Genomic DNA, 24088 nt, shown 5'->3' with positions numbered 1-24088 from the left:
ATTTTTATAAATGAGCTGTTTGTGTTTTCATTGTTTCTTTGTGTGTGTGTGTGTGTGTGTGTGTGTGTGTGTGTGTGTGTGGTGTGCGTGTAGATGTACATGTAGGAACAAATGTCAAAGAACAACTTGCAGGAGTAGGTTTTCTCCTACCACATAATGGGTCATGGGACTGAACTCAATTAACCAGACTTGGTAGCAAGTCCCTTTACCCACTGAGCTATCTTACAGGCATTTCTTTTCCCCTTCCTTCCTTCCTTCCTTCCTTCCTTCCTTCCTTCCTTCCTTCCTTCCTTCCTTCCTTCTTTTCTTCTCTTTCTCCCTCCCTTCCTCCCTCCTTCCCTCTCTCCTTCCCTCCTCTTCATTTGTTCTTTGTTTCTCTTCCCTCCCTCTCCCTTTCCCATCTCTCTTTCCTTTCTACCATGAGATGCAAAAGAAAATAAAAATTTTGCACATCTAGACATTAGAGCTTTTTCAGATGGCGACTGAACACTGAGCACTTTGCTCCATCCTGTGGGTTTTTCACTGTATTGGCAGTGTCCTTTGAAGCACAAAGCATCTTTAATTTTGATAATAATCAGTTTTTCTTTTCTCTTTGTTTGTTGGCACTTTTGATGTATCTAAGAGACTGTCACCAACACCAAGGTCAGGAACATTTATCCCTCCCTGTATTTTCTCTGACTTTCATCATTTTTGCTCTTATATTTAGTTAGGACTTTGATCCATTTGAGCTCTTTTTCAAGATGATCTAAGGGAAGTGTCCAAATCCACTCTTTTTCATGTGAGGATCTACTTGTCTCAGCATCATTTGTTGAAAAGACTCTCATGACACCCTTGTCAGAAATCAGTTGGCTGTGAATGTGACGATTTATTTAGGGGCTTTCAAAGCTAGTCCATTGATCTCTGGGCCCCTTTTTTCCACTATTTTCTCTTCTTTTCCTTCCTCCTTCCCTCCCTTCCCCCTTCCTCTCTCTCTCTCTCCTCTCTCTCTCTCTCTCTCTCTCTCTCTGTGTGTTTGTTCCTATGTATGTGGTCTGTGCACATGTATGAATGTTTTTGTATGTATAGGAAGTGCTTGCAGGAATCTGCCCACATGTGGAAGACTGATACTCATGATGCCATAAGAATCTTTCTTGATTGCATTTCATCTTAATCGTCGAAGCAAAGCCTGTCAGTCAAAGCCAGATGCTAGCTTGCCTGCTTCAAGAACCCGCTTGTCTCTGCCTTCTGAGGCTGGAATAATGGAGGGGGCACCATGCCCACCTGGTATGCATGTGGGGACCAGAACTCCGGTCCTGCATGGCAAGCCCTTTAACCTCTGGCCTGCCTCCTCAGCCCTCCCCGAGTGGATTACTGTAGCCCCCAGGTGAGTTTTAGAACTGGAGGGTGTGTTTTCAGTTTCATTCATGCCGCATCGTCTGTGTTTCAAATCAATTCTAGACTTGCGTTTTCAATCTCTGAGAAAAAGACATGTTTAAGGTAGGTGGAATTCTGACAGGACCGCAGGACGCATGGGCACTGGCTTGCGGACCATTGGGTCTTCTCCATGCACACAGCTCCACCTGCCCCAGGGCTGTAATGCCCGTCAACAATGCGTTCTCATTCTCAGTGGACAGGTCTTGCATGTCTTTGGTTGAATCTATTCTCAAGGACTTTGTCTTTTTGATGCTATTGCAGATAGTATTGTTCTGTTTGTTTGTTTGTTTGTTTATTTATTTATTTAACACCGTCTTTAATTTGGTAGGGTGGTGAATAAAAGAAGTCAGAGGTTAACTTGTGGGACTCGGTTCTCTCCTTCCACCGTGCGGGCCTCGGAGCTCTAACGTGGTGACACCTTGCCCTGTTTCTACGCCTCTCTGTCAGGATCTTTACCGCTTGTGCAGATTTGTCACTTAGACACTTCTCTAAACTTTGGGCTCTGCGTGTTTCCTTAGCGACTGTTTTCTGAAGGCTAGGTGCCCACTGGCCACACCCACGCAGACTCCCATCCCAAATTCGGGGTCTCGAGCAGCTCCATAGTCATCTCGGAGACTCTGCTGGCCAGCCTCTCTCCCACAGCCGCAGAGCGCACCGCAGCTCCTCAGGCTCCTGCCCTAGTCCTGCGCCCTGGGGCCTTCATTTCCATGTGGTTTGGGTGGTCTTTCCCAACTCTCTGAAATCTGTCTTCAGTCACCTTTTCTCAGTTTCTTTGGTCTCTGATTCCCTTTCTTTATTTTGCAGATACTATAAGCCATTATCTTTCCCATTCTCTTCTAGCTTTTACTTTTTCTAGCGAAGCTGAAAATATAACCAGACATCGTCTCTGTATGCTTATGTTCGTGTGGGTGCACATGTGTGCGTGTGTGGGCCAGATGTCAATCTGGGGTGGCATTCCCCAGGTGCCTTGCACCTTACTTTTTGAGACTGGATTCTCCCTTTCCCGGAACTCATTAGGTAGGTGGGGCAGACTGGCCATCCAGCCCTAGAGATCTTTGTCTCCACCTCGACAGTGAAATTACGACCGTGAACCACCACACCTGGGTTTTTTGCATCTGTTCTGGGGATTGAACTCAGGTATGAGTCCTTGCATGCTTGCTGACTGGAGCCATCTCCCTAGATCTGGTGGTTTTTAGGCTAGCAGCATCACACATTTTTTTTTAAAGCCTCCAGGATCAAGTAAAGTGTTACCCACTGCTGGCCAAATACCTTTGAAGGGGGTAGGGTCACTCCAGATTTGCCAGCTAGGCCCAGGAGAAGAAGGGAACACTGTTATCCACAACCCTAGTGCACGAGGAAAAGTAAAACCTCCGCCACCAATTACAATTAATTCTCTTTTAGAGGGAAAAAGCATTTTCTAGTTGAGATGATCTAAGAGAGACTCACAACTGTTAACCCAGATTTAACAGCCTTGAGGGAGAATTGAAATATTCAGGTTATAGCCAGATAAACAAAAACCTGACAATAATTTCCAAATGGCTCTGGAACGCATTGAAAAACCCATTAAATCGCCGATAAAAACGCGGCTCGCAAAGTCTTTACCATTAAGGGGCTCTCTCGTCTCTTTAGAACTAGGCACAGTCAGCATGGGAAGCCAGGCTCGGCGAAGAATGAAGTTTGTGTACCTTCTGTTCAGAAGACGGGGTGTGTGTTGTGTTGATTCCAACCTGCTTCTTCAGTTGACTTCTTAGCTTAGTGCTCAACTGAGACACTTAAGAATGGCTTCTCATGATGGTGACCATTCTGAAGACAGAAAGTTTGTTTCTCCTGCCCTGTTCTTTTTTTCTTTTCCCTAAAGGTTTATCTTATATTTAAGTTGTGTGTGTGTGTGTGTGTGTGTGTGTGCGCACACCTGAGTGCAGTACCCGCAGAGGCCAGAAGAGGGTGTCAGATCCCCAGGATCCAAAGTAGCATCATATCCACTATAAGAAGTTGTATACTGTCGGACACGGATGCTAAGAATTGAGTTTGGGTTCTCTGCAAGAGCAGCAAGGACTCTCTTGACTGCTCAGACATCCGTCCATCCTCTCCTAAGCTGTTCTGTGCATGTAGCGAGCCACTCAAGCAAAGGAAGCGGCATGCTAGCAGCGGACAGGAACCTTCTGCACTAACCACCATTTACATAGGGAGTTACCATAGAAACAACAGTGCATTCCATTGGAGAACCTTGCTTCTGTCTCACCAGAGGTTTTTTATTTTAATTTTAATTTAATTTTATTTTATTGTCTTCATAGGTGCCCATGTGGCCTCAGGCATTTAGTGTTTCCTGACCCTAGAACATTCCCAGCACTTGGACACTCTGAGCTTCTTGCTCTGTCCCAAAGTCCCCTATCCAAGAGCTGATGTAAGTGCTTTTCCGTGGGGGAGAGCAGAGTACCCCCAATCGTCTCTCATTGGGGCGCTGTAGGCTGGGTGTTGGGGCTGACTCGGCACTGGTCTGTCCTTATTCTGCTCCTACCAGCTTCTTCTCTACTTCATTCCTACTTTTACTTCTTCTTCCCTACTGGTGTCTCGGGTTTTCATTTTTCATTTGTATGTGGGTATGCATGTTTGTATGTGTGTGGGCACACCTGCATGAGCGTGCACGTAGAGGATAAGGCTGGGAATCTTCCTCGGTTGTCCTCCACTTTATTTACTGAGTGAGATATCTGACTTGAACCCAGAGCTTACCAATTTGGCTAGTTGAGCTAGTCACCTTTGTCCTTGGGGATCTCTGTCTTTGTGTCCAGAGTGCTGTGATGACAGGTGGCAGCCAAGCTCTTCTTCCTTTGGCTTCCTCTGATGCGAACCCATTGACTCAAATGAGCAGCATTAGCCTTTTTAGTGCCCATCCGGTTTACTGTGAACTCAGAGCCTTTCAATTTCAAATGAGCAAAGTCTTTGATAGTTATCATTGTACCAATATGGGCTTGGTGACACAGGCCTGGGATCCTACAAACTCAGGAGTCTGAGGCAGGTTGATAACAAGTTCAAGATAAGCCAAAGCCATATAAGTGATTTCAGGGCCAGCTAGGGCACCACAGTGTAGCCTCATGTCAAAAGAAAAAGCAAAATGAAGATTGGAGGTGTGGTTCAGTGATTATGGTACCTGCCTAGAACCCTCCAGTGAGGGGTTGGGGTTGTGGCTCAGTGGACATGACAGTACTTTAGAGGCAGAGACAAAAGGAGTTGCCTGAAATCTGAGGCTGTGTTGCAAGACCCTGTTGTTGCAAAACAAAAAACAAACAACCAAAAAGGTCAATCAAACAACAGCAACAACCAAAATAATTAGTGGTGACTTTCCTTACTTAGCTGTTGAATGTAACACTCTGGAAGAGATGTGCGCGCGCGCGCGCGTGTGTGTGTGTGTGTGTGTGTGTGTGTGTGTGTAGGGATGGTCTGTTTGAAGTTGAAGTATGGGCGCTGCTCCATTCATTTTTCTGTCTGAGTTCCTTACTGTGGCTTGCCACGGACACAGAAACTGCCTGGGTCATTTTCTATGTCTCTTGAAATATGAGCTAAACTTCCAAAGAAATGTAAATCTTTTAAATAAGGTTTCCACCAGGAAAAAATATATGTGTATTTATATATGTATATAAATATATGTGTATATGTTCATACATTATATGTAGTTATATATAAATATATGATATATATGTATACATATAAAACTAGCCAGCACACTAGGGGTGTGTAGTATGTGTGTGTATGTGTGTATATGTATGTGTGTGTGCTGGTAGTTTTTATGTCAACTTATGCAAGGCACAGTCATTTGGGAAGAAGAAATCTTAATTGAGAAAATGCCTCCATGAGATGAGGTTGGAGGCAAATCTGTAGGGTATTTTCTTAATTGATGGATGATGTGGGAGGGCCCGGCCCACTGTGGGCAATGCCACCCCTTTACGGGAGTTCCTAGGGTTTATAAGAAAAAAAAAAAAAAAAAAAACTGAGCAATCCAGGGGGAGCAAGCTGGTCAGCAGCACTCTGTATCAGCTCCTGCCTCTGTATCAGCTCCTGCCCCCAGGGTCCTGCCCCCAGGGTCCTGCCCCCAGGGTCCTGCCCACAGGCTCATGCCCTGACCTTGCCCGACGGTGGGCAAGCTGTAAGATGAATTAAACCCTTTCCTCCTCAAGTTACTTTTGGTTATAATGTTTGATTACAGCAATAGAAAGTCTAAGACAAAATGTGTGACTGTCATTAAGACTTCCTGAGTAGAGCCCGGCCATCTGTTGGCTGTTCCCTAACCTGGAGTCCTAGTTAGAAATGACCAGGTGGAGGCATGAGTCCTTATGATCATTTAGGCAAAGAAGCATATATGGGGGCCCTGGGAGTCACTTGTCAGGGTAACCAGAAAGAGGGAACTGTGGATTAGAAGTAGAGAGGAGAGGGTGAAGCAGATGACAGGAGCAGATGACAGGTCCTCTGAAGCCCAGACTGTCTGCAAGCCCCAAGTGCAGAACCTTGCCTGTCACTGGGGTCTCCATGAAAGATGCCCACAGGTGCTCTAAGGCAGCTGGACCCAGGAGGCAGGATCCTGAGGATCAAAGACTCAAGCACCACATACACAAAAGTGCTCTTAAGGGCCAGGTGGATGGACTTTTAATATAACGTGTAAAGGGAGCTAAAGCTATGGCCCAGCCGTTAAGAGCACTGGCTGCTCTCCTAGAGGTCTTAGTTAAGTTCCCAGAACACACACAGCAGCATCTTACAACCATTTCCAATGGGATCGGAGGCATTTCTCTGGCATGCAGGCAGAGCACTCATGTGCATAAAATACACAAACATTTTAAAATATTAAAAAATAAAATGTCACAGAAGAGGGCCACCTAGATTACTCAGTGGGTGAGAGCACCCGCTGCCAAGCCAGATGATCCAGGTTCAATTCCCAAGACCCGCTTGATGTTCCCTGTTTGCTGCCGTGATAGAAGCAGCCACCTCACTCCCAGTGACACAGCCACAAGCCACTCTCACCACTGTCCTATCTTCCAGGCCTCAAGGAACTGAAACCATGAACCAAAATAAATCCTTCCTACTTCGAGTTGCCTCTCTTTGTCACTACAGTAACCAAAAAGGCAGCCAATACTTGCGCTCAGGAGTTCAAGGGCAGTGTGGGCAACATAGTGACCCAATTAAAAAAAAGCAGACTTTGGATTATATACTGTAAAGGATACATTTTGGGGCTGGGGAGAGCGCTCTATAGGTAAAGTTCTTGCTTTCGCAAGCGTGAGGACCTGAGTTGATTCACGGAATCAGCCAAAAGGCCAGGCGCAGTGGTGCACACCTGTAGTCTCAGAGCTGGGGAGGCAGAGATGGGAGGATCCCTGGGGCTCACATCTAGTCGGCCTCACCTACTTGCTGTGTAAATGCTCCAGTCCCCCAAACACAAGGAAGACAACAGCTAAGGTCGATCTCTGGCATTCACACACGTGACCATGCATACTCACTCACAAGCGCAAAAGGGATGCGTGCTACTACCACATCACTGGCGCATCCCCAGGACTACAGGGTTACTCCCTGGGAAGAGACACCTTTCCTTGGGAGCTGGCCTCACTATGATCTCTCTGGCTCTGTCTCCTCCCCTCAGCACTCACAGGATTGGAAGGCAACAGCTCCTGGCTGTCAATTCACATCTGCTTTTGCCTTCCCCGAGCTAACAGCTTGCCATGTCACTCCATCAGGCTGTGAGTGCCTTATTGGCACAATGCATCATAATGACAAGGCACTTATATGATGCATGGCTTCAGAGATGAGGCCATGGAAGAGGGAGTCCAAGATCAGATTACATTTAATTAGGGGACAGAAAAGAATTCTCATGTGCCATTCTGGTGATAGATTAACTGAGCGAAGGAACGTGAGCGTCTTAGGAAAGAAGGAGAGTGAGAGCAATACACACCAACAGAGAGGACAGGCAAAGGAGACAGTGGTGAGCCTGGACCTGAGTGTGGTTAATTTTTATTGTCAACACTATTGGATTAAGACATGCCTAAGGGCCTCACAAGATGGCTCACTAGTGGAGGTGTTTGCTACCAAGCCTTGGGCTTGAGTTCTTAGAATCCACATGGAAGAGAAAATGACACCTGTAGGTTGTCCTCTGACCCCCTGTGCATTAGTGGACATGAATGTATAGACAAACAGACAGACAGACAGATAGATATATAAATAGATAGGGCATTAGTGAGGCACACTTTTAGGTGTGTCTGTAAGGGAGTTCCCAGGGAAGTTTAACTGAGGAGGGGAAATCCACCGTGGATACAGTAGGTAGCAATAACCCATAGGCTGGGATTCCAGAGTGAATAAAAGTGAAAAGAAAAAGTAAAGTCAGGCTTGAGAAGATGGTTCTCTTAGCAAACAGTTTGCCTTGCACGCATGAGGAACTTGAGTTACAGCTCCAGAATTCATGTAAAAAAAATCTGTAATCCTAGTGATGGCAAGATGGGGATTGAAGACAGATGATCCATGTGCTGGCCAGACAGACTAGTCTACTTAGTGAGCTCCAGGCTAGTGAAAGACTTTGTTTCAAGAAGCTTGACGGCAAGTCCTTGAGCAATGATGCCTAAGGTTGCCCTCTGTACTCTGTACACATGCACATTTATATAAATTTCCTCAGTCCTCACCTAACTAAGAGAGGGAGAGAAAAAGAGATAGGTGATAGATAGATATGTAGATAGATGATAGATAGATGATAGATAGATAAAATGTAGATAGATAGATGATAGATAGATAGATAAAATATAGATAGATAGATAGATGATAGATAGATGATAGATAGATAATAGATAGATGATAGATAGATAGATGATAGATAGATGATAGATAGATGATAGATAGATAAAATGTAGATAGATAGATAGATGATAGATAGATGATAGATAGATGATAGATAGATAGATAGATAGATAGATAGATAGATAATGGGTAGGTAGGTAGGTAGGTAGACAGACAGACAGATAACAAGCTGAATGCTGCTATTTTCCCTTCTCTTTTTCTAGACCCATCAAGATGTGAGCAAGCAGCCTCACATTCCTGCTGCCACATCCCACAGCCCCCTCTGCCACCATGCTTTCTTCATGATGAACTGAGAGCCAAAGCTATGCTTCTTGATCATACGTAGGCAACTGCAACTGCTGTGAGTTTGTGAGTTCAACAGTTGAGTTATAGCCAGGAGACTGCATTGCTCAGCTCTCCTCCCATCCTCTGGCTCTTACATTCTTTCTGCCTCCTCTACTTGGGAGCGAGTAGGCACACACATTTACACTGTGTATGTGTGATGGTGCGCACTTGTAATCCCACTTGTAATGCCAGTGCTGAAGAGGTGGATATAGAAGATCCCCAGATCTCAATATCCAGGCAGCCTAGCCTACTGGGTGAGCTCCAGGCCAGTGAGAGACCCTGTCTCAAAAGCAAGGTGAACAGCATCTGAGGAATAAAACCCAAAGTTGACCTCTGGCCTCCACAGGCACTCATTAAAAAAACGCATAGACACACACACAGACACACACACACACACACACACACACACACACCATGGATGCTAATGAAGCCAATGTCCTGGTCAATTAGTTTTCTGTGCCCACCCAGGACATTAGCCCTGTCCTGGCATAAGGGTGAGATCTGAGGGCTACTGCTATGACTTGAATCTGAAATGTCTCCCACACACTTGGTTCCCAGCACCCACACCAGACAGCTCACAATCATCCATAACTCCAGGGGAATCTGCCACCCTCTTCTTGTCTCTGAGGGTGGTTGCACGCACATTCACAAACACATGTGCGTTCACACATGTGCACATAAATTTTAAAAAATATTTAAAAAAAAACTTAGGCTCAAGAAAAAAGTGGATCTTGGTCTCACTCAAATTATTAATCAGATCAAAATGGGATTCTTAATGAGCTTGCAACAGACACTTCAGAGCAAACAGGCACTCGGAGTGGCCAGGAACTGCTTCCATCTTGTTGATAAACACATGCTGCAAGACAGGAAATTATCCTCCGAGGTGCCTATTTTATCTCTGTTTAATTGCTGCTTGATAATAAATTACAACACAGAGTCCTTTAATTAAGCTAACAATGTCCGTGGAACACCCATCTTTTCTTCTGGGAGTTGCCTGGGTCTGGAAACATGATTCCGTCTCTGCCCATAGTATTTACGGAGTAATTTAAAAAGATGCCAATGTGCCTGGTGGGGCAAGGGGACTCCTGGATCAGGGAACAGCTTTGGGAAGGGGAGGGAGAACTGTGACAGGATAGCAGAGGCACAGCCTGGCGGGCAGCTGGAGAGCATGCCGAACACACACCCGGAGCTTGTGGTAGGAACTGCAAACACCGTCAGAGCGGCCAGTGCTCTTAGGAGAAGCTCACCCTTGAGTTGGGAGTGGTGAGGGCAATGAGAGGCCTACGTGCCATTCAGCAATCAGGTGAATGGCAGGGGCATCATGTCCACGGTGGGAGGCATGAAAGAGGAATTCTGGTTACTACCGGACAGAAGCCCTGGTGCTCTGAGTGTCATCAACTTCCACCAGAAGAGAAGTGTGGTCCACTCCTCTGGCTCCTGTGTAGGAATGGAAGGAGTGTGTGGATGCTCCTTTCAACCTGGATGTATTCTTTTCTTTTATTCTGTAGGGTGCTGGGGTATGTGCACATGTGGACATAGTTTTCCACGGACGCCAGGAGAGGGCGACAGATCTCTTGGAGCTGCAGTTGTGAGCTGCCACACATGGATGCTGGGAACTAAAGCATCATCTCACCAGCTCCCTCCTTCTGAACTTTCTTCTTTTTTGATTGGTTGGTTGGTTGGCTTTTGTCAGTTTGTTTGTTTATAGGATCTTCCTGTGTAGCCGAGGAATACAAAATCCCAAGTTTCCCAACTGCTGGGGTTACAGGCGTGCACCACCATGACTAGGCCTAATTAGGCCTTCTTTAAAGTATTTTTAATTAAAATCTTATTTTTTTTAGTGCTGTGTATCAAACTGGGGCCCTATAGCATGTTAGATAAGTGTTCGACCACTGAATGCTCTTTCCAAGGTGTATATGTTTGCACATGTGCATGAATGTGCGCATGAGTGTTTGTGTGTATGTGTGTGTATGTATGTGTGTTTAATGCGTGTGCACACATGAGGCTAGAGGTCATCAGGCTTCCTCCTCTATCATTTTTACCTAGTGTTTTGAAGTAGGGTTTCTTTAAACCTGCAACTCAATGATTTGGCTAGACTGGCTGACTAGAAAGCCCCAGGGACCTTCCCATCCATCTCTCTAGCCCTTACATTGCCTCTTGTCAGGTTTTGGTCAGAGCAGTGAGAAAAGTAACTAATACATCAACTTAGCACTTAGACTCTCCAGGTCTTCAAGAACGAGGGTAAATGCTTTTCCAGTTTGTAACTTGCCATTTGTGATTGCTGGCTGACAGAACATTTACTATGCCCACGAATGCCAAGTCTAATGGTGTTTTGGGATTATATTTCCTCCCTGTTTGAGGAAATTTCTGCTATGCCCTTAGAGTGTGTGCGCACACACACACAGCCTATTCATGCCATGTTATCAAGGGAGATTCATTTCTTCAGCCTCTGCTTTCACTTTTTGGTTAATCGTTTTGCCCTTTTGCAAGCTGCCTTTTGTGTTCTCTGACAACCTGAAACCTTTTCTTCTTTCTTGTTGACGGCTCTGTTCTTGTACTAGTATTTACCCGCCAAAGTAATGGAGGGCTTTCAGTGTGAGCATGTAAATTGGCTTCTCGGAAGAGTCTCTGTGAGGCTTAGTAGGCATACTGGTTGGCTTTTGTCAGCTTGACACAAGTTAGAGTCATCAGAGAGGAAGGAACCTCAGTTGAGGAAATGCTTCCATGAGTGATGGGTGGAGGAGGGCCCAGCTCATTGTGGGTGGTGCCATCTTTGGGCTGTTTGTCCTGGGTTCTAGAAGAAAGCAGGATGAGCAAGCCAGTAAGCAGCACTCCTCCATGGCCTCTGCATCAGCTCCTGCTTCCAGGTTCCTGCCCTGATTAAGTTCCTGTCCTGAACTCCTTTGGTGATGAACAGTGATGTGGAAGCATAAGGCATTTAAACCCTTTTTCCCCAACTTGCTTTTCGGTCATGGTGTTTTATTACAGTAATAGAAACCCTAACTAAGACAGTTGGCAAGAGTGCTTGCTACTCTTGAAGAAGACCCAGGTTCAATTCTAAGCACTCATGTTGTACAATAAAAAATGCCCGTAACTCCAACTTCAAGGGAACTGATGCCTTCTTTTGGCCTTCTGGCCTCGCTGGGTACTGCTTGCCTATGATGCTCATGCCCAAACATACACACAAATGTATTTTTAAAGGATCTCTATTGTTTCTTCATGGTTACAGATAGACATTTTTTTGGTTAGAATGATACAATATGGTACGTCTCTGACTCTGAAGCTTATCTTAATTTTTTTTCAATATGTAACATACACATTGTTCCTCTTGATATTCATATGAATGTGACTATGTTATTTACTTGGATTACTGCCATTACAACTTGGCAAAAGCAAAGTAGGAAGGAAGGAAGGAAGAATGAAAGGAAGGAAGGGTTTGTTGTGGCTCACAGTCTCAGGGTACACAGTCCATCATGGTGGGAAGGCAGGGCGGCAGGAGCAGGAGGCAGCTGGTCACCTGGTACCCGCAGTCAGGAAGCAGAGAGAGATGGATGCGGGGGCTCAGCTCACTTTAGCTCATGGGACGGTGCTGCCCACATTCATGGGTGTCTTTCAAACCCAACTAATCCCTTCCAGAAATTACTCACAGACATACCCAGAGGGTATTTGGTGATTCTAAATCCTGTCAAGTTGACCATCAATGTTAACTGTCACAGTTACCTTTTTAAGTGACACAACCAAAAAAAAAAAAAAAAAAAAAAAAAAAAAAAACAAAACTCCAAGTTCTTTAAAACAAAAACAAAAACCCAGAATATGGAACCATGAGCAACAGAAGTTTCCAGAAGTCCCGCAGGCCCCTATGAACCATTGATTTTGCTCCCATTCTGGTCAGACCTGGGTTCCTACCTGGGGTCCCCAACCGTGACATGGGTACAGTATTGCTGTGTGGTTCTCCAGCGGCCCCTGGTCCAGGCAGACATCCTTGGCCTTATTGTTACGGAGCTGCAGGAAGAGATGAAACACGCCCATCAGAAACCACCTGGAGAGATGCCGCTCGTCAGCCACCACAGTGTCCCTTGGCCGTGATCTCATTATAGAGAGGTCACATAGTCCTTCCCAAATAAGGATCAGTGCTTGAATGTGGGAGCCCGTTATTTGAGCTTGAATGATGAAGCCCTAGAGTAGGTATCTTGGGTGGGAGCACTGTTTCTAAATCCTGGGAAGCTGGACCTTCACCCCTCACCCACTTCCACATAAAAGAGCATGTTGGAGGACTGGAAGAATAGCCTAGCAGTTAAGCGTTAGCTGCTCTTACTGAGGATCTGAATTCAGTTCCCAGCACCCAAGCTGCTTGTTGTTCACAGTGTCTCTTCACAGAAATAGGAAAAATAAATAGGACATCTGGTCAATTTTTCTTTGGGGGCCATTTTTGTTATTTAAATCAGTTGTTTTCTTTAAACTGAATCATTGGACTCATTACACATAAAGTACTATAAGATTTGTGATGTATGTATTTCCAGTTTGGCAGGACATTTCCACATTTGGAGTGTGGGTTGTGTTTCTTTATGAGCTCAGGTCAGTTATCTGTTTTCTCTGCTGTTCCTCCTATAGCTCTCATTCTTACAAAGCCCGTCTCCCTTGGGATATCAGATTTATCCCCAAGGCTAAATCTGGTTTCATTTCTTTATTTCATTTTGGGAGGAGGTTTTGAGACAGGAACTCAGATAGCCCAGGCTAGCCTTGATCTCACTGTGCAGCTGAGGATAACTGATAACAGACCCGCACCGCAATCCCAGGTGAATGCAGAGCAGGGCAGGGAATTTAGAGCCTGCACACGTGCCGGGCAAGTACTGAGCCGTCTCCCCACCACGGTTTCTTTTACAAAGAGCTAAGCAATTTTCACAAGTAGGACGAACCCCTGCTCATTTTCTGATGTCTCCTTCACATTTGGTCCTTTTATTTTAAAGAAGGGAGGAAAGGGCGGCTAGCGGGAAGTGACAATGACTACCACATGCCACCCACTGATCTATAGACACGGCACACCATGGCGCCTCGTTCCGCCCAGCATCCCCTGGGACTGGAGTAGGCACTTCAGTTTCTCTCATTTTCTTATGCACTAAGAGGTGGAAGCTGGGAGGAGCCATGTGGCTGGCAACAGTTTATGGGAATGAGAGTCTAGCAGATTACCTCAAAAGACATTTGTTGTTGTTGTTGAGTCTGTTTATTGTGGCTCAGTCTTGTGGAGCTCAGGCTAGCCTCAAACTCACTGGCCGAGGATGGCCTCGAACTCCCGATTCTCCTGCCTCTGCCTCCTGTGCTGGGATTAAAGGAGTATGCCACCATGCCCAACCTTTTGAATGTTTTAGAAAACATTGCCTCATTACTGAAAATCTGAGAAGTCCATCTCTTCTTTCTTTCTTTCTTTCTTTCTTTCTTTCTTTCTTTCTTTCTTTCTTTCTTTCTTTCTTTTTCTTTTTTTTTTTAATCACTATTTATCCACAGCCTATAACAATGAGCAATAGAGGCTCTGCCCTCATCCTAGTCTCTCTCTCTTTTTGAGATAGGGTCATGCTATATAGTCTAAATGGGCTTGAAACTCACTATGTAGCCCATGCTGGCCTCATGAAAATCCTGCCTCAGTGTCTCTATTGCTCAGATTATAGATATGCATGTTATATCCAGTTCCCTGCCTGTGTGTGTGTGTGTGTGTGTGTGTGTGTGTGTGTGTGTGTGTGTTGCTGGGGATTTAACCCAGGGACTCGAGCAGAGCATGCTAAGCCAGTGCTCTACTGCTGAGCCATAGCCTCAGCTACCTGGCTCTTATGTCCAGATACCTGCTCAGAGTCTCTGTTGAATACAGTCTAGAGGCTCTCAGGGTCAAAACATCTCAAAACTATCACCACGTGTGGGCAGAGAAGAGAGCCACAGCCCATCCCTGACTCGATATCCTTGCTGGTAGAGAGCCTTGGACCTCCACGAATCCCTGAGGGAGGAAGGGAGGGAGGCCCTGTCATCCTTCAGGCGTGGTCCGTCTTACCTCCCCGTACGCAATAGTATTATTGTATCTTCTCATTTCTGGGTAGACATGGTCCAAGTACCACTGGAAGTTTTTACACTTCAAACTTTTTCTCAGTGCTTTTCTTTCTGAGACGTCACCTATATCGATCCCTGGATTCTGCAAAGAGAGAGACAAAGGGTGTTAGTGGCATGGGGCTCTGGCCAGAGCCTGATGCAGGGGAGTCACCTTTAGGAAGGGCATCTAGATTAGGAGCCTGCAGTGGTTTTTCCTTGTTTTTGGTTTCTTTTTTCCTGCTGCTGGGATAAAACGCCCCGACCAAAAGCAACTTGGGGGAGGAAGGGGTACCTCTGCTTTACAAGCCTAGGCTGAAGTCCATTATCATTTTCCAACCACTGGGGGAAGGCCAGCGCCAGGGCTCAGGCAGCCGGGTGCATCACATCCACAGAGCAAAGAAAACGAGCGCATCCATGCTGCCCACTGTTTCTGCTCAGCCAGCCTTCCTCATTCTTCAGGGTCCAGCCCATGAAATGGTGCTCCCCACATCCAGGGCAGGTCTTCCCTCCTCAAAAACAGTCAAGAACCCCCCACCCTACCCAGACACACCTGCCAGCCAACAACTCTCTTCTCAGATTGTGTCAAGTTGACATTTAAGACCAACCAATACCTATATAGCCCAGGCCAGCCTTGAACTTGCTATATGGCTGAGGACGACCTTGAACTCCTGATACTCATGCCTCCACCTCTCGAATGCTGGGATTATACCATGTGCTATCATACCTGGTTTGTGTGAAATAGAGGAAAGGATCCAGGGACCTGATATTCTGGGCATACAGCCTACCAACTGAGCTACATCCCCAGCCCAGAGGCCCTTACACTCGGAGGGTTGGCTTCCGCAGACCGACTCACTTAAGCCTAGAGATCACGCTCACTCAGTGAAGCGCAGGAAGGAAGACGACAGAAGTCTCTAGGCAATTCTCTGTCTTTGTCACCACCGGGGTTAAGGACCCCAGGACACAAGGATGTCAATAGTCTACTCTCTTTCACAGTCCCTCAGCAATTATCAAGACAATTATTGTAGGAATTATTTGATGATGACAAGAAAATAAATGTTTTTAGCCTCCTTCCGTTGTTTTTTTTCTTTTTTTCCCTGTGTGTGACGACCCTCTTTGTGGGCACTCTGCGAGGCTCATTATATGCAGAGGAGAAAATAATTTTCTGTGTGATGATGTTCTGATGAATAATTCACTCTGCTTTTATTGAAATGAACCTGTAATGGGTTGCTGTGTGATGACAGGGGGAAATAAAGTATCTGAAATACGAGCCTCAGTCTCAGCTCCAAGATGACTGTGAGTCAAAGGACACAGGCTAGGCTGAGCAGGAAGCCAGGTGGGATTTGGGGACACTGAGGAGAGTTAAAGTTACTCTGTTAAGATTTCTTCAGTAGATAGATAAGGATTTTAACTATGTGTATGCATGTATATGCATGCACGTGTGTGTGTGTGTGTGTGTGTGTATGTGTGTTTGTACATGTGTGATATATGTGTTTGCGTGGTATATATGTGATATGTGTGTATGTGTGTAGAGATGTGTTTGTGTGTTAAGGTGTGTGTAGGTGTATGTATGATATACATACATGTATACATACATATACAGGGTCAAGAGGAGAAAATGTGTTGTCTTCTCTGTCATTCTCACCTTACGCTTTTGCTCTTGTTTTAAGACATGATTTCTCACTGCAACTGAAGCCCACTGGCCAAAATGCTTTAGGATCTGCCTATCTCCTCCCCTCAGTGCTGGGTTTCCAGGCATACGTGGCTGTCACTGGCTTTACACAAGTGCTAGGGATTTGAACTCAGTTCCTCATTCTTTCACACTAAGTGCTCTTACACGCTGAGCAATCTCTCCAATATACAAAGATGTTAAAGATGTTTAAATATCATACTTATTAATACTTTTAAAAATATTCTTGGTATGATTAATTGAGGTAGTCAATCAGTGTCTGTTAGCCTGATAGCTTTTTTGAGAGAGGACCTCATACTACAGCACAGGCTGGCCTTGATCTCACATCTCACAACCCTTCCTGCCTCATCTCCTCTAGTGCTGGGAATATAGGTTTGTGCAGACTTGCTTGGCTGAAGATGCCCTTTCTTCTCCTCTTCCTCCTCCTCTTCCTCCTCCTCTTCCTCCTCCTCCTTCTTCTTTTTCTTCATTTTCTTTTTCTCCTTTTTCTTTTTCTTTTTCTCCTTCTCCTTCCCCTTCTTCTTCTTCTTTTCATTTTAAAGACAGAATCTCAAATAGTTGAGGATTGTCTCAAACTGGCTATATAGCTAGTAATGACCTTAAGCTCCTGATCCTGGTGCCTCCACCTCTCCACGGTAGGGATTACACACTTGGCTGAAATGGGCATTTGTTAGAAGCATGGCAGGAAAGCACTCACAAGGATGGGCCAGTGATCTGGAACCAGCCCACCACCTGTGCCTCACTGTTCGCTGCCACCCACCTGTGATCAACAGCCACGGTCCAAAGATTCTACACAGAAAATTCCAGAAACAAACAACTCATAAATTGGAAGTAAATTTCACCAGAGTATATTGTTCTGACCATCCTACTTTATTATTAGCCATTGCTGGCAGTCTCTCACAGCGCAAGTTTATAAATAAAACTTGGTCGTGGTCTGTATGGACAGGGGAAGCATGGCGCCTACAGGCTGAGTGTGCTTAGTGTAGTCCAGTGCTTAGGCCAGGAACTGGCACAGGCCTGTCAGAAGCTGAGAGGATCATAACTTGAGGCCAGTCTGGGCCATGATGTGAGATCCTGTCAAAGCAGACAGAAGGGAGGGGCAGGGAGGGGGGAAAGAGAGGGAAAGGAAGATGAAGGAAGGAAGGAAAAAGTAATGGAAGGAATGGATGAAAAAATGTTTTAGGATCAAACATGTTTCTAGTTCAGTTCAGATTTAGGATTTGGTTCCAGGCCATGAAGGGCCCCATAGTGAGATTCTATCCCAGTGATACACACACACACACACACACACACACACACACACACACACACACAGATTTAGGAGTTTTTCTGGATATTCGTATAACCTTTATTGGTTGAACATCCTTCATCTGAAAAGCAGAAATCTATAAATCTCCCAAATCTGTACTTTTTGAGCATGTTGTTCATGAGGTGTTCTTTAAGATGCTCAGGTCCTGTGTGATTTCTAGCCTTTCTTAAACTTCCTTCACAGCAGCCCCATGGCCAAGTGGGGATTGTAATGGAGTCTGTACTGGCCAAGAGAGCTTAAGACAGTTCTTCTGACTTAAAGTGTGATAGCTAGTGTTGACTGTCAAGTTGAGATGATCCAGAATCTCACTTCTGGGCATGTTTGTGAGAGAGTTTCTAGACTGGATTCATTGAGGAAGAGAGTCCCACCCTGAATGCACCACCTCATGGTCTGGGGTCCTGGACTGAATAAAAAGGAGGATGAGCTCAGCACCAGCGTCCATCTCTCTGCTTCCTCACTGTGGAGGCCATGTGACCAGCTGTCTCATGTTCTGCTTGCCACGCCTTCCCTATTACAGTGGACTGGGCACCCTCAAACTGTGGCCCACCATAAACCATTATTCCCATAAGTTGCTTTTGTTGGGCGTTTTATCCCAGAAGAGGAACAGTAACTAATACAACAGATAAAACTGTCATCCAAGATCCTTCTCTACAAAATAAGAATAAACCATAACACTGGCTTACCGGGGTTATGAGTTCACACTCCTGGCCTGACAATTTGACTACATATTCTTTATTTAAGAAAATTTAGTTCTAGTATGCGTGTGTGTGTGTGTGTGTGTGTGTGTGTGTGTGTGTGTGTGTGAATGTGCACATGAGCACAATGCCCATGGTAGCTATAAGAGGGCATCAAATCCTTTAGAACTGCGATTACAGGTGGTTATGAGCTGCCTGAAATGGTGTTGGGAACTGGACTCTGGTCCTCTGCAAGAGCAGCAAGCACTCTTCACCCTCAAGACATCTCTCCAACCCTGAGTTCACATTCTTATTCCTGAGTTTTATGTAAGGCCTTAGGAATATCCCATTAACCTCCCAAGTACCTGTTTTCTCATCTGTAAAATGGGCATCATAGTAGGCCTGTAACCAGCCAGCATTTATTGAGTATTTAATGTGGGATAAGCTCTATTCTCAGTTTTCATCACTGGGGCACTGTGGGGGTAAGTATGAACAATTACTGTTCTATGGATAAGGAAATCTAAACAGACTGCTCATTCTTTTGTCATGAGATTACACGAACTGTTGTAAATAAGAAATGTATAAAGTATCTGGGATGTGCTAAGTGCTCGTCTAAGGTTACCCAACCTTACATAATAAGAATCGCCCCATTTTCCTGGCATGGCAAGATGGCTTAGTAGGGAAAAGGGCTTGAAGCCAAGCTTGATGACCCAGGGCCCATCCTCAGGACCTGAGGACCAACTTGCACGAGTTGTTGTCTGACTTCCATAGGTGCGCACCATCACATCACCCCCCCCAAACTACATAAATGAATGCAAATTAAAATCTGTAAACAAACACTGTGTCCAATCACTACACTGTGCTAGAGGAGGGAGAAGCAACTCTTTAGGATATACTTCAAAAATTGTAATGAGGCAAGCCTGGTGTCACAGTTGAATGATTTTAGTTTCTTATGAGACTCAGGTAGGAAAGTCAGAAGTTTGAGGTTAGCCTGACCTGCAGAGTGAATTCAAAGCTAGCCTGGGAAATTTAGTAAGTCGAAAAATGAAAAGAAAAAAATGGTTGACTCAGTAGTAGAGCATGTCTTGAGAAACCCCCAGGACTAGGGGCTCAGTGGTTGAGCACCTGCCTAGAATCCTCCAGTGAGGGGCTGGGGTGTGGCTCAGTGGTAGAGCACTTGCCTAGAACCCCCCCAGTGTGGGGTTGAAGCATGCTTTTCTAGCATACACAAGCACCTAGGTTGGACCCTGGGTAGTGGAGGAGGAAAAGCTGTAACAACAGTGACACAATCTCTATACTTTTATTTTTCACCCACTCAAGCTGTGCACACATTGAACTGTATCTCTGCTGTTCCGCTGCACTCCGTGAAACACAGAGAAAAGAGAAAGTGTCATCACCTCTCATTTTACTGCTCAATATCTGAAAGTTCAGAGAGGTGTTCGGTGATGATTTCATCAATACCAAGAGACAGAGGTGGGACTCACACCAAGTTGGGCACAGGCACGGGGTTCCTGCTAGGAGCCTGTGGTAACCAGAGATTTTCCTGGAGCCTCAAGCTGCACGTATGAGGGAGGGAAGGAAACAAACATCACAACCTTCAATAAGGGTTTGTCGCCAGCAGCTGGGGCTCCACAGGAGGTCACACAGCAAGAGCAGAAGATGGTTGCCCAAACCTGGGCAAAAACCTTCTGGACACAGTGCATGCTCAGAATAGAGAGGCAGCGCCATATAACAAGATTTGGATTAACACACAAGACCTGTGATCTCTGTAAGTGGATCGATGCCTTTCTGTTGTGTTTGCTCAGTGTTAAGAGCACCCAACACCTGTTAAGCACCCAACCTGTTAAGAGCAGGTGTCTGTGAGCCTTGGAAAGGGAAGAACTGTTGGTTTATTAAAAGTTTCTATGGCCTGCCAGAGAGTCAAGCTTATTGTTCTAGCATGGTAGGGCAAGCCGCCTGTTCCTACCTCCAGAGGCAGATTCCACGCTATGTACACGTGCGACTTGTAGTCATCCATCCAGACCTCCGCTACCCGGAGTGCATTCCTCTTGGTGTAGAAGCCGATGTTGCTGTTATACGGCTTTTTCTTCCGCTCGATGTGGGCCACCCTTGAGCAGGGAAGGACCTCCATGCTGCCACCACAGAGCCACACCTGGAGGCACAGAGACTTCATCAGTATGACAGAGGACATCCCAGAGGCCATCGCCCTTCCCACAGTCTCCAGAGAAGTGGTTGAACCTATTTAGCATGGGTCCTAGTTTCCTTTCTGTTGCTGTGATAAAATACTCTGACCAAAACTTAAGGAAATAAAGGATGCACCTGGCTTACACTTCCAGGTCACAGAGCTTCACTGAGAGAAGTCAGGGCAGGAACTCTATCAAGAACTTGAAGGCAGGAGACATGGAGGAATACTGCTTACCGGTACACTCATAGGGTCATGCTTAGATAGCTTTTTAATATAACCCAAGACAGCCTGCATAGGGAATGGTGCCACCCACAGTGGGCAGAATCCTCCCACATTAACTGACCATCAAGATAACCCTCCACCAAAGCATGTTCATCTCATCTGGGTAAGTATTCAACATGCCTCTAAGCTGCATCAAGTTGACAGTCAAAGCTAACTAGGACAGTTAATATGACTGTTGGTTTAAATGGATCTAGAATCATCTAGGCGACAAGTCTTTGGGGATGTCTATAAGGGAGATTCTAGATTGGATTAACTAAGGAAGGGAGTCTTGCCCTGAATGTAGGTGGCACCACCGCACAGGTTGGAGTCCTGGACTGATTAAAAAGGAGAAAGTAATCTGAGCACCAGCATTCTCTCTGCTTCCTGACTGTGGGTGCCATGTGACTAGCTGCCTCATGCTTCTGCCGCCATGCTTTCCCCACCATGATGGACTGTGCCTTTGAACTTATTTTGAGTCAAAATAAGTCCTCCCTTCCTTTCAGGTATTTGGTCACAGTTATGAAAAAGTAACTAGTACATCTCACTGTGTCTGGCTTGTCCAGTTTCTAATTAGGCTATGTGCTTTTTTATTATTAGCTGAGGCTGAGGCCTTTGGCTGGACTTAGCTGTGGTTCCTCTGAAATAACCTACACAGTTTTCCTTCTTTTATTTTTGTGTGTGTATGTGTGTCTTTTCTGGCCTCTACGGGCACCTGCACATACAGGGTATTCATTCACACATACACATAAACAAAAACAGCAAAAATATGCCTTTTAACAAAGTTAATAAGCTTGGGCTGGGGTTGGTTGTTGAGTTGGTAAAGCACTTGTGCAAGTATGAATATCTGGGTTCAACCCTAGAAGGTTTCCAGGCCTGGGAGCTCGTGCTTGCAATCATAGCTTTGGGGAGGTGGAGACAAAAGAGTTCCTGGTGTTTCCTGGCCTGCCAGCCTAGTCTTCTTGGGGATCTCCAGGCCAGTGAGAGACTCTCGCTGGTGGACAACATCTGAGGAACGACACTGACGGTTGTCTTCTGGCCTCCTCACCCACATGCACACACACGAACATAAACACAAGCACACACACACAAATGAAATAAAGTTTAAAAAAGAGTGTTAAGCTCAACTCCTGGGGAAAGGTGGGTTGTTGTGGAGAGGCCCGTATCCTGGAATATCCTGGCCCATTCCTGAAGAATCTTGGGTTGTGACGTGCACCTCACTTTTTATAGGGGCCCTGTACATGCTAGGTGAGCATTGTGCCACACGTGGAGCCTGGGTGACACACGGGAAGCCACTGTCTTTACAGCAATGTTCTGAGACTCTGAGGGCAGTGAGGGTCACCCCTCGCTGGGATGCTCATTTCCACACCTTCCCTAAAGTTGGTCTCTCGGGTTGGTAGTGTGTCAGGTTCCAAGAACTTGGAAGCCCAACACCGGGGCCTTTCTCCTAACCTCCTTTGAAGGTGTGCATTTCTGCAGTCTTAGCGATGGCTCTTCCAAATGTCTCCTGTGACCCTGATTAGGTCACCCTAAAGCCTTTTTAAATTCATTTCCAAGTTGCTTTGGCCACAATGAGGTGTGGCTAGTGGCACAGTTTAGTTATATTTGGTACTTGGGAGATGGAGGGAGAGGGTTCACAGCAAGTTCATGTCCTGCTTGGGCAGCTTAGTGAAAGTGTCTCAAAACAAAGAGTAAGAAGAGGGCTGGGATGTAGTTCAGTAGCAGACCACCTGCACACAGTCTCTCAGTGCTGAGGTGTGGCTCCGTGGTAAAGCACTTCTATAGCATACATGAGGTCCTGGGTTCTGTCCAGTAATGGGCAAAACAAACAAACAATGAAAAACTAATCACAACAACAATAGAAATGATATTGATGGATCTCTCCATGCAGAACTCACATACACAGAATCCCATTGGGTCACCTTTTGTTTTTTTGGTTTTTTTTTTTTTTTGGTAAAATATGACTAAAAAATAAACAAATAAATAAACCCAGCCAGATATCTGGCTAAGAATATATTTTAATTTGTTCCTCCCATTCTTCTTTGGGCCATCTCGGTAATACTTGCCCTCCCAGACGGGCACATTCCCCACCCCCAGTCCCTGGTATCTTTCCCCAGTATTTTGTGCCAGGCTGGGAGGATGAGCTGCTTAAATGCATCGTCTCTTCCGCAATTGGATGGATGCTTCATGGCTTTCCTCCTAAATTCCTTTTACAAAAATTCAATTTCAGTCTTTGGCTTTATTTATTACAGTTCCTCAGAAACAGGATTTACGGATGCAGATCTCAAGACATATCTCAATTTAAGCACCGCAGTGGCGAGGACCCCTAAACATCTAGATTCTGCTGCCAGCTGGGTCGATGCAAGCCATTTCTCTTAGCGCAGGCTGCACAGGCTGAGGAATTAAAATGAACCTTGGTAAGTGGCGTGTGATTCCAAGGAGGAAAGAAACGCATTATTGAAAGCAGCCTGATTCATTGAGCAGAGGGAGGGGGTTGAAGGGTTTTCTTTTTCTTTCTTTCTTCTTCTTTTTTTTTTTTTTTTGGATTGTTGCTGCTTCTGTATTTAAAAGACAAACTGTATTAGAGGGAGGAGCATCATAGAGGTCTGAACTTATCGTCAGCTTAAAATTCATCATTTACTACCCAGTGGAATAGCATGCTATTGTCACACATGAACATGCTCCCATGTTTGAAAAACATCCCATGTAATCTTTATGCGTATTTAAGTCTACTTTGCTCTATCTTCCCATGTCCCACCTTAAATCCCTTTATCCCTTCCATTTCCTCCTTCTAAAGTCTTCCTCCACCTAAAGTCTTGTTCCTGCTTAAAAGCTCTGTTCCTTCCTTGTGCTGCGCTGGATGCTGGGGACAGCAGCATCAAGACTGTTAACATGTAAAGGGCTGGCAAGATGGCGATGCCTCAGGGAAAGTACTTGCACACAGGAGTTCATTCCCTGGGGCCCGAAGGTGCAGGGAAAAAATTGACTCTGACAAGTTGACCTCTGACCTCCACATGCACTATGGGACATGCGCACATATGCAAAGTAAACAAGATATAAGAAGACATTAAGATCAACATATAAAAGAAGCAATTGGCAGAGACTAGAAGAGCTGAAGTTGGGCTCCACAGAAGAGAGTGTTTTTGAGAAATGCCCATGGGAGATCCAGGTTTGGTATAAATGAGTCACGAGCCTCTCAGCCCAGCATGTTTAAATGGATACCTTTCCCCCACTTCCCTAGCCCACTTTCATACTTGAGAATACATTCACTTAAAATTTATTCATTGCATGTGTGACATACACAGTGCATGTGGAGGTCAGAGACTAACTTGTGTGTGTTG

General features: G+C 45.5%; 1 protein-coding gene across 1 annotated transcript in view; it reads right to left on the bottom strand.

Moving 5' to 3' along the window:
* The window catches only part of Galnt17 (polypeptide N-acetylgalactosaminyltransferase 17), a 418231-nt gene that overhangs the window by 8578 nt on the left and 385565 nt on the right, over positions 1 to 24088 (bottom strand). The window contains exons 7-9 of the mRNA XM_021656996.2: positions 20271 to 20456; positions 14600 to 14737; positions 12469 to 12564 (exon numbers count right to left, since the gene is read on the bottom strand). Of these exons, the coding sequence (XP_021512671.1) occupies positions 12469 to 12564; positions 14600 to 14737; positions 20271 to 20456 (420 nt within the window). The remainder of the gene's footprint in view (positions 1 to 12468; positions 12565 to 14599; positions 14738 to 20270; positions 20457 to 24088) is intronic.

The sequence above is a fragment of the Meriones unguiculatus genome, chromosome 4 (assembly GCF_030254825.1).
Source record: "Meriones unguiculatus strain TT.TT164.6M chromosome 4, Bangor_MerUng_6.1, whole genome shotgun sequence".
Classification (NCBI taxonomy): domain Eukaryota; kingdom Metazoa; phylum Chordata; class Mammalia; order Rodentia; family Muridae; genus Meriones; species Meriones unguiculatus.
This window is presented reverse-complemented; position numbering and strand designations above follow the sequence as displayed.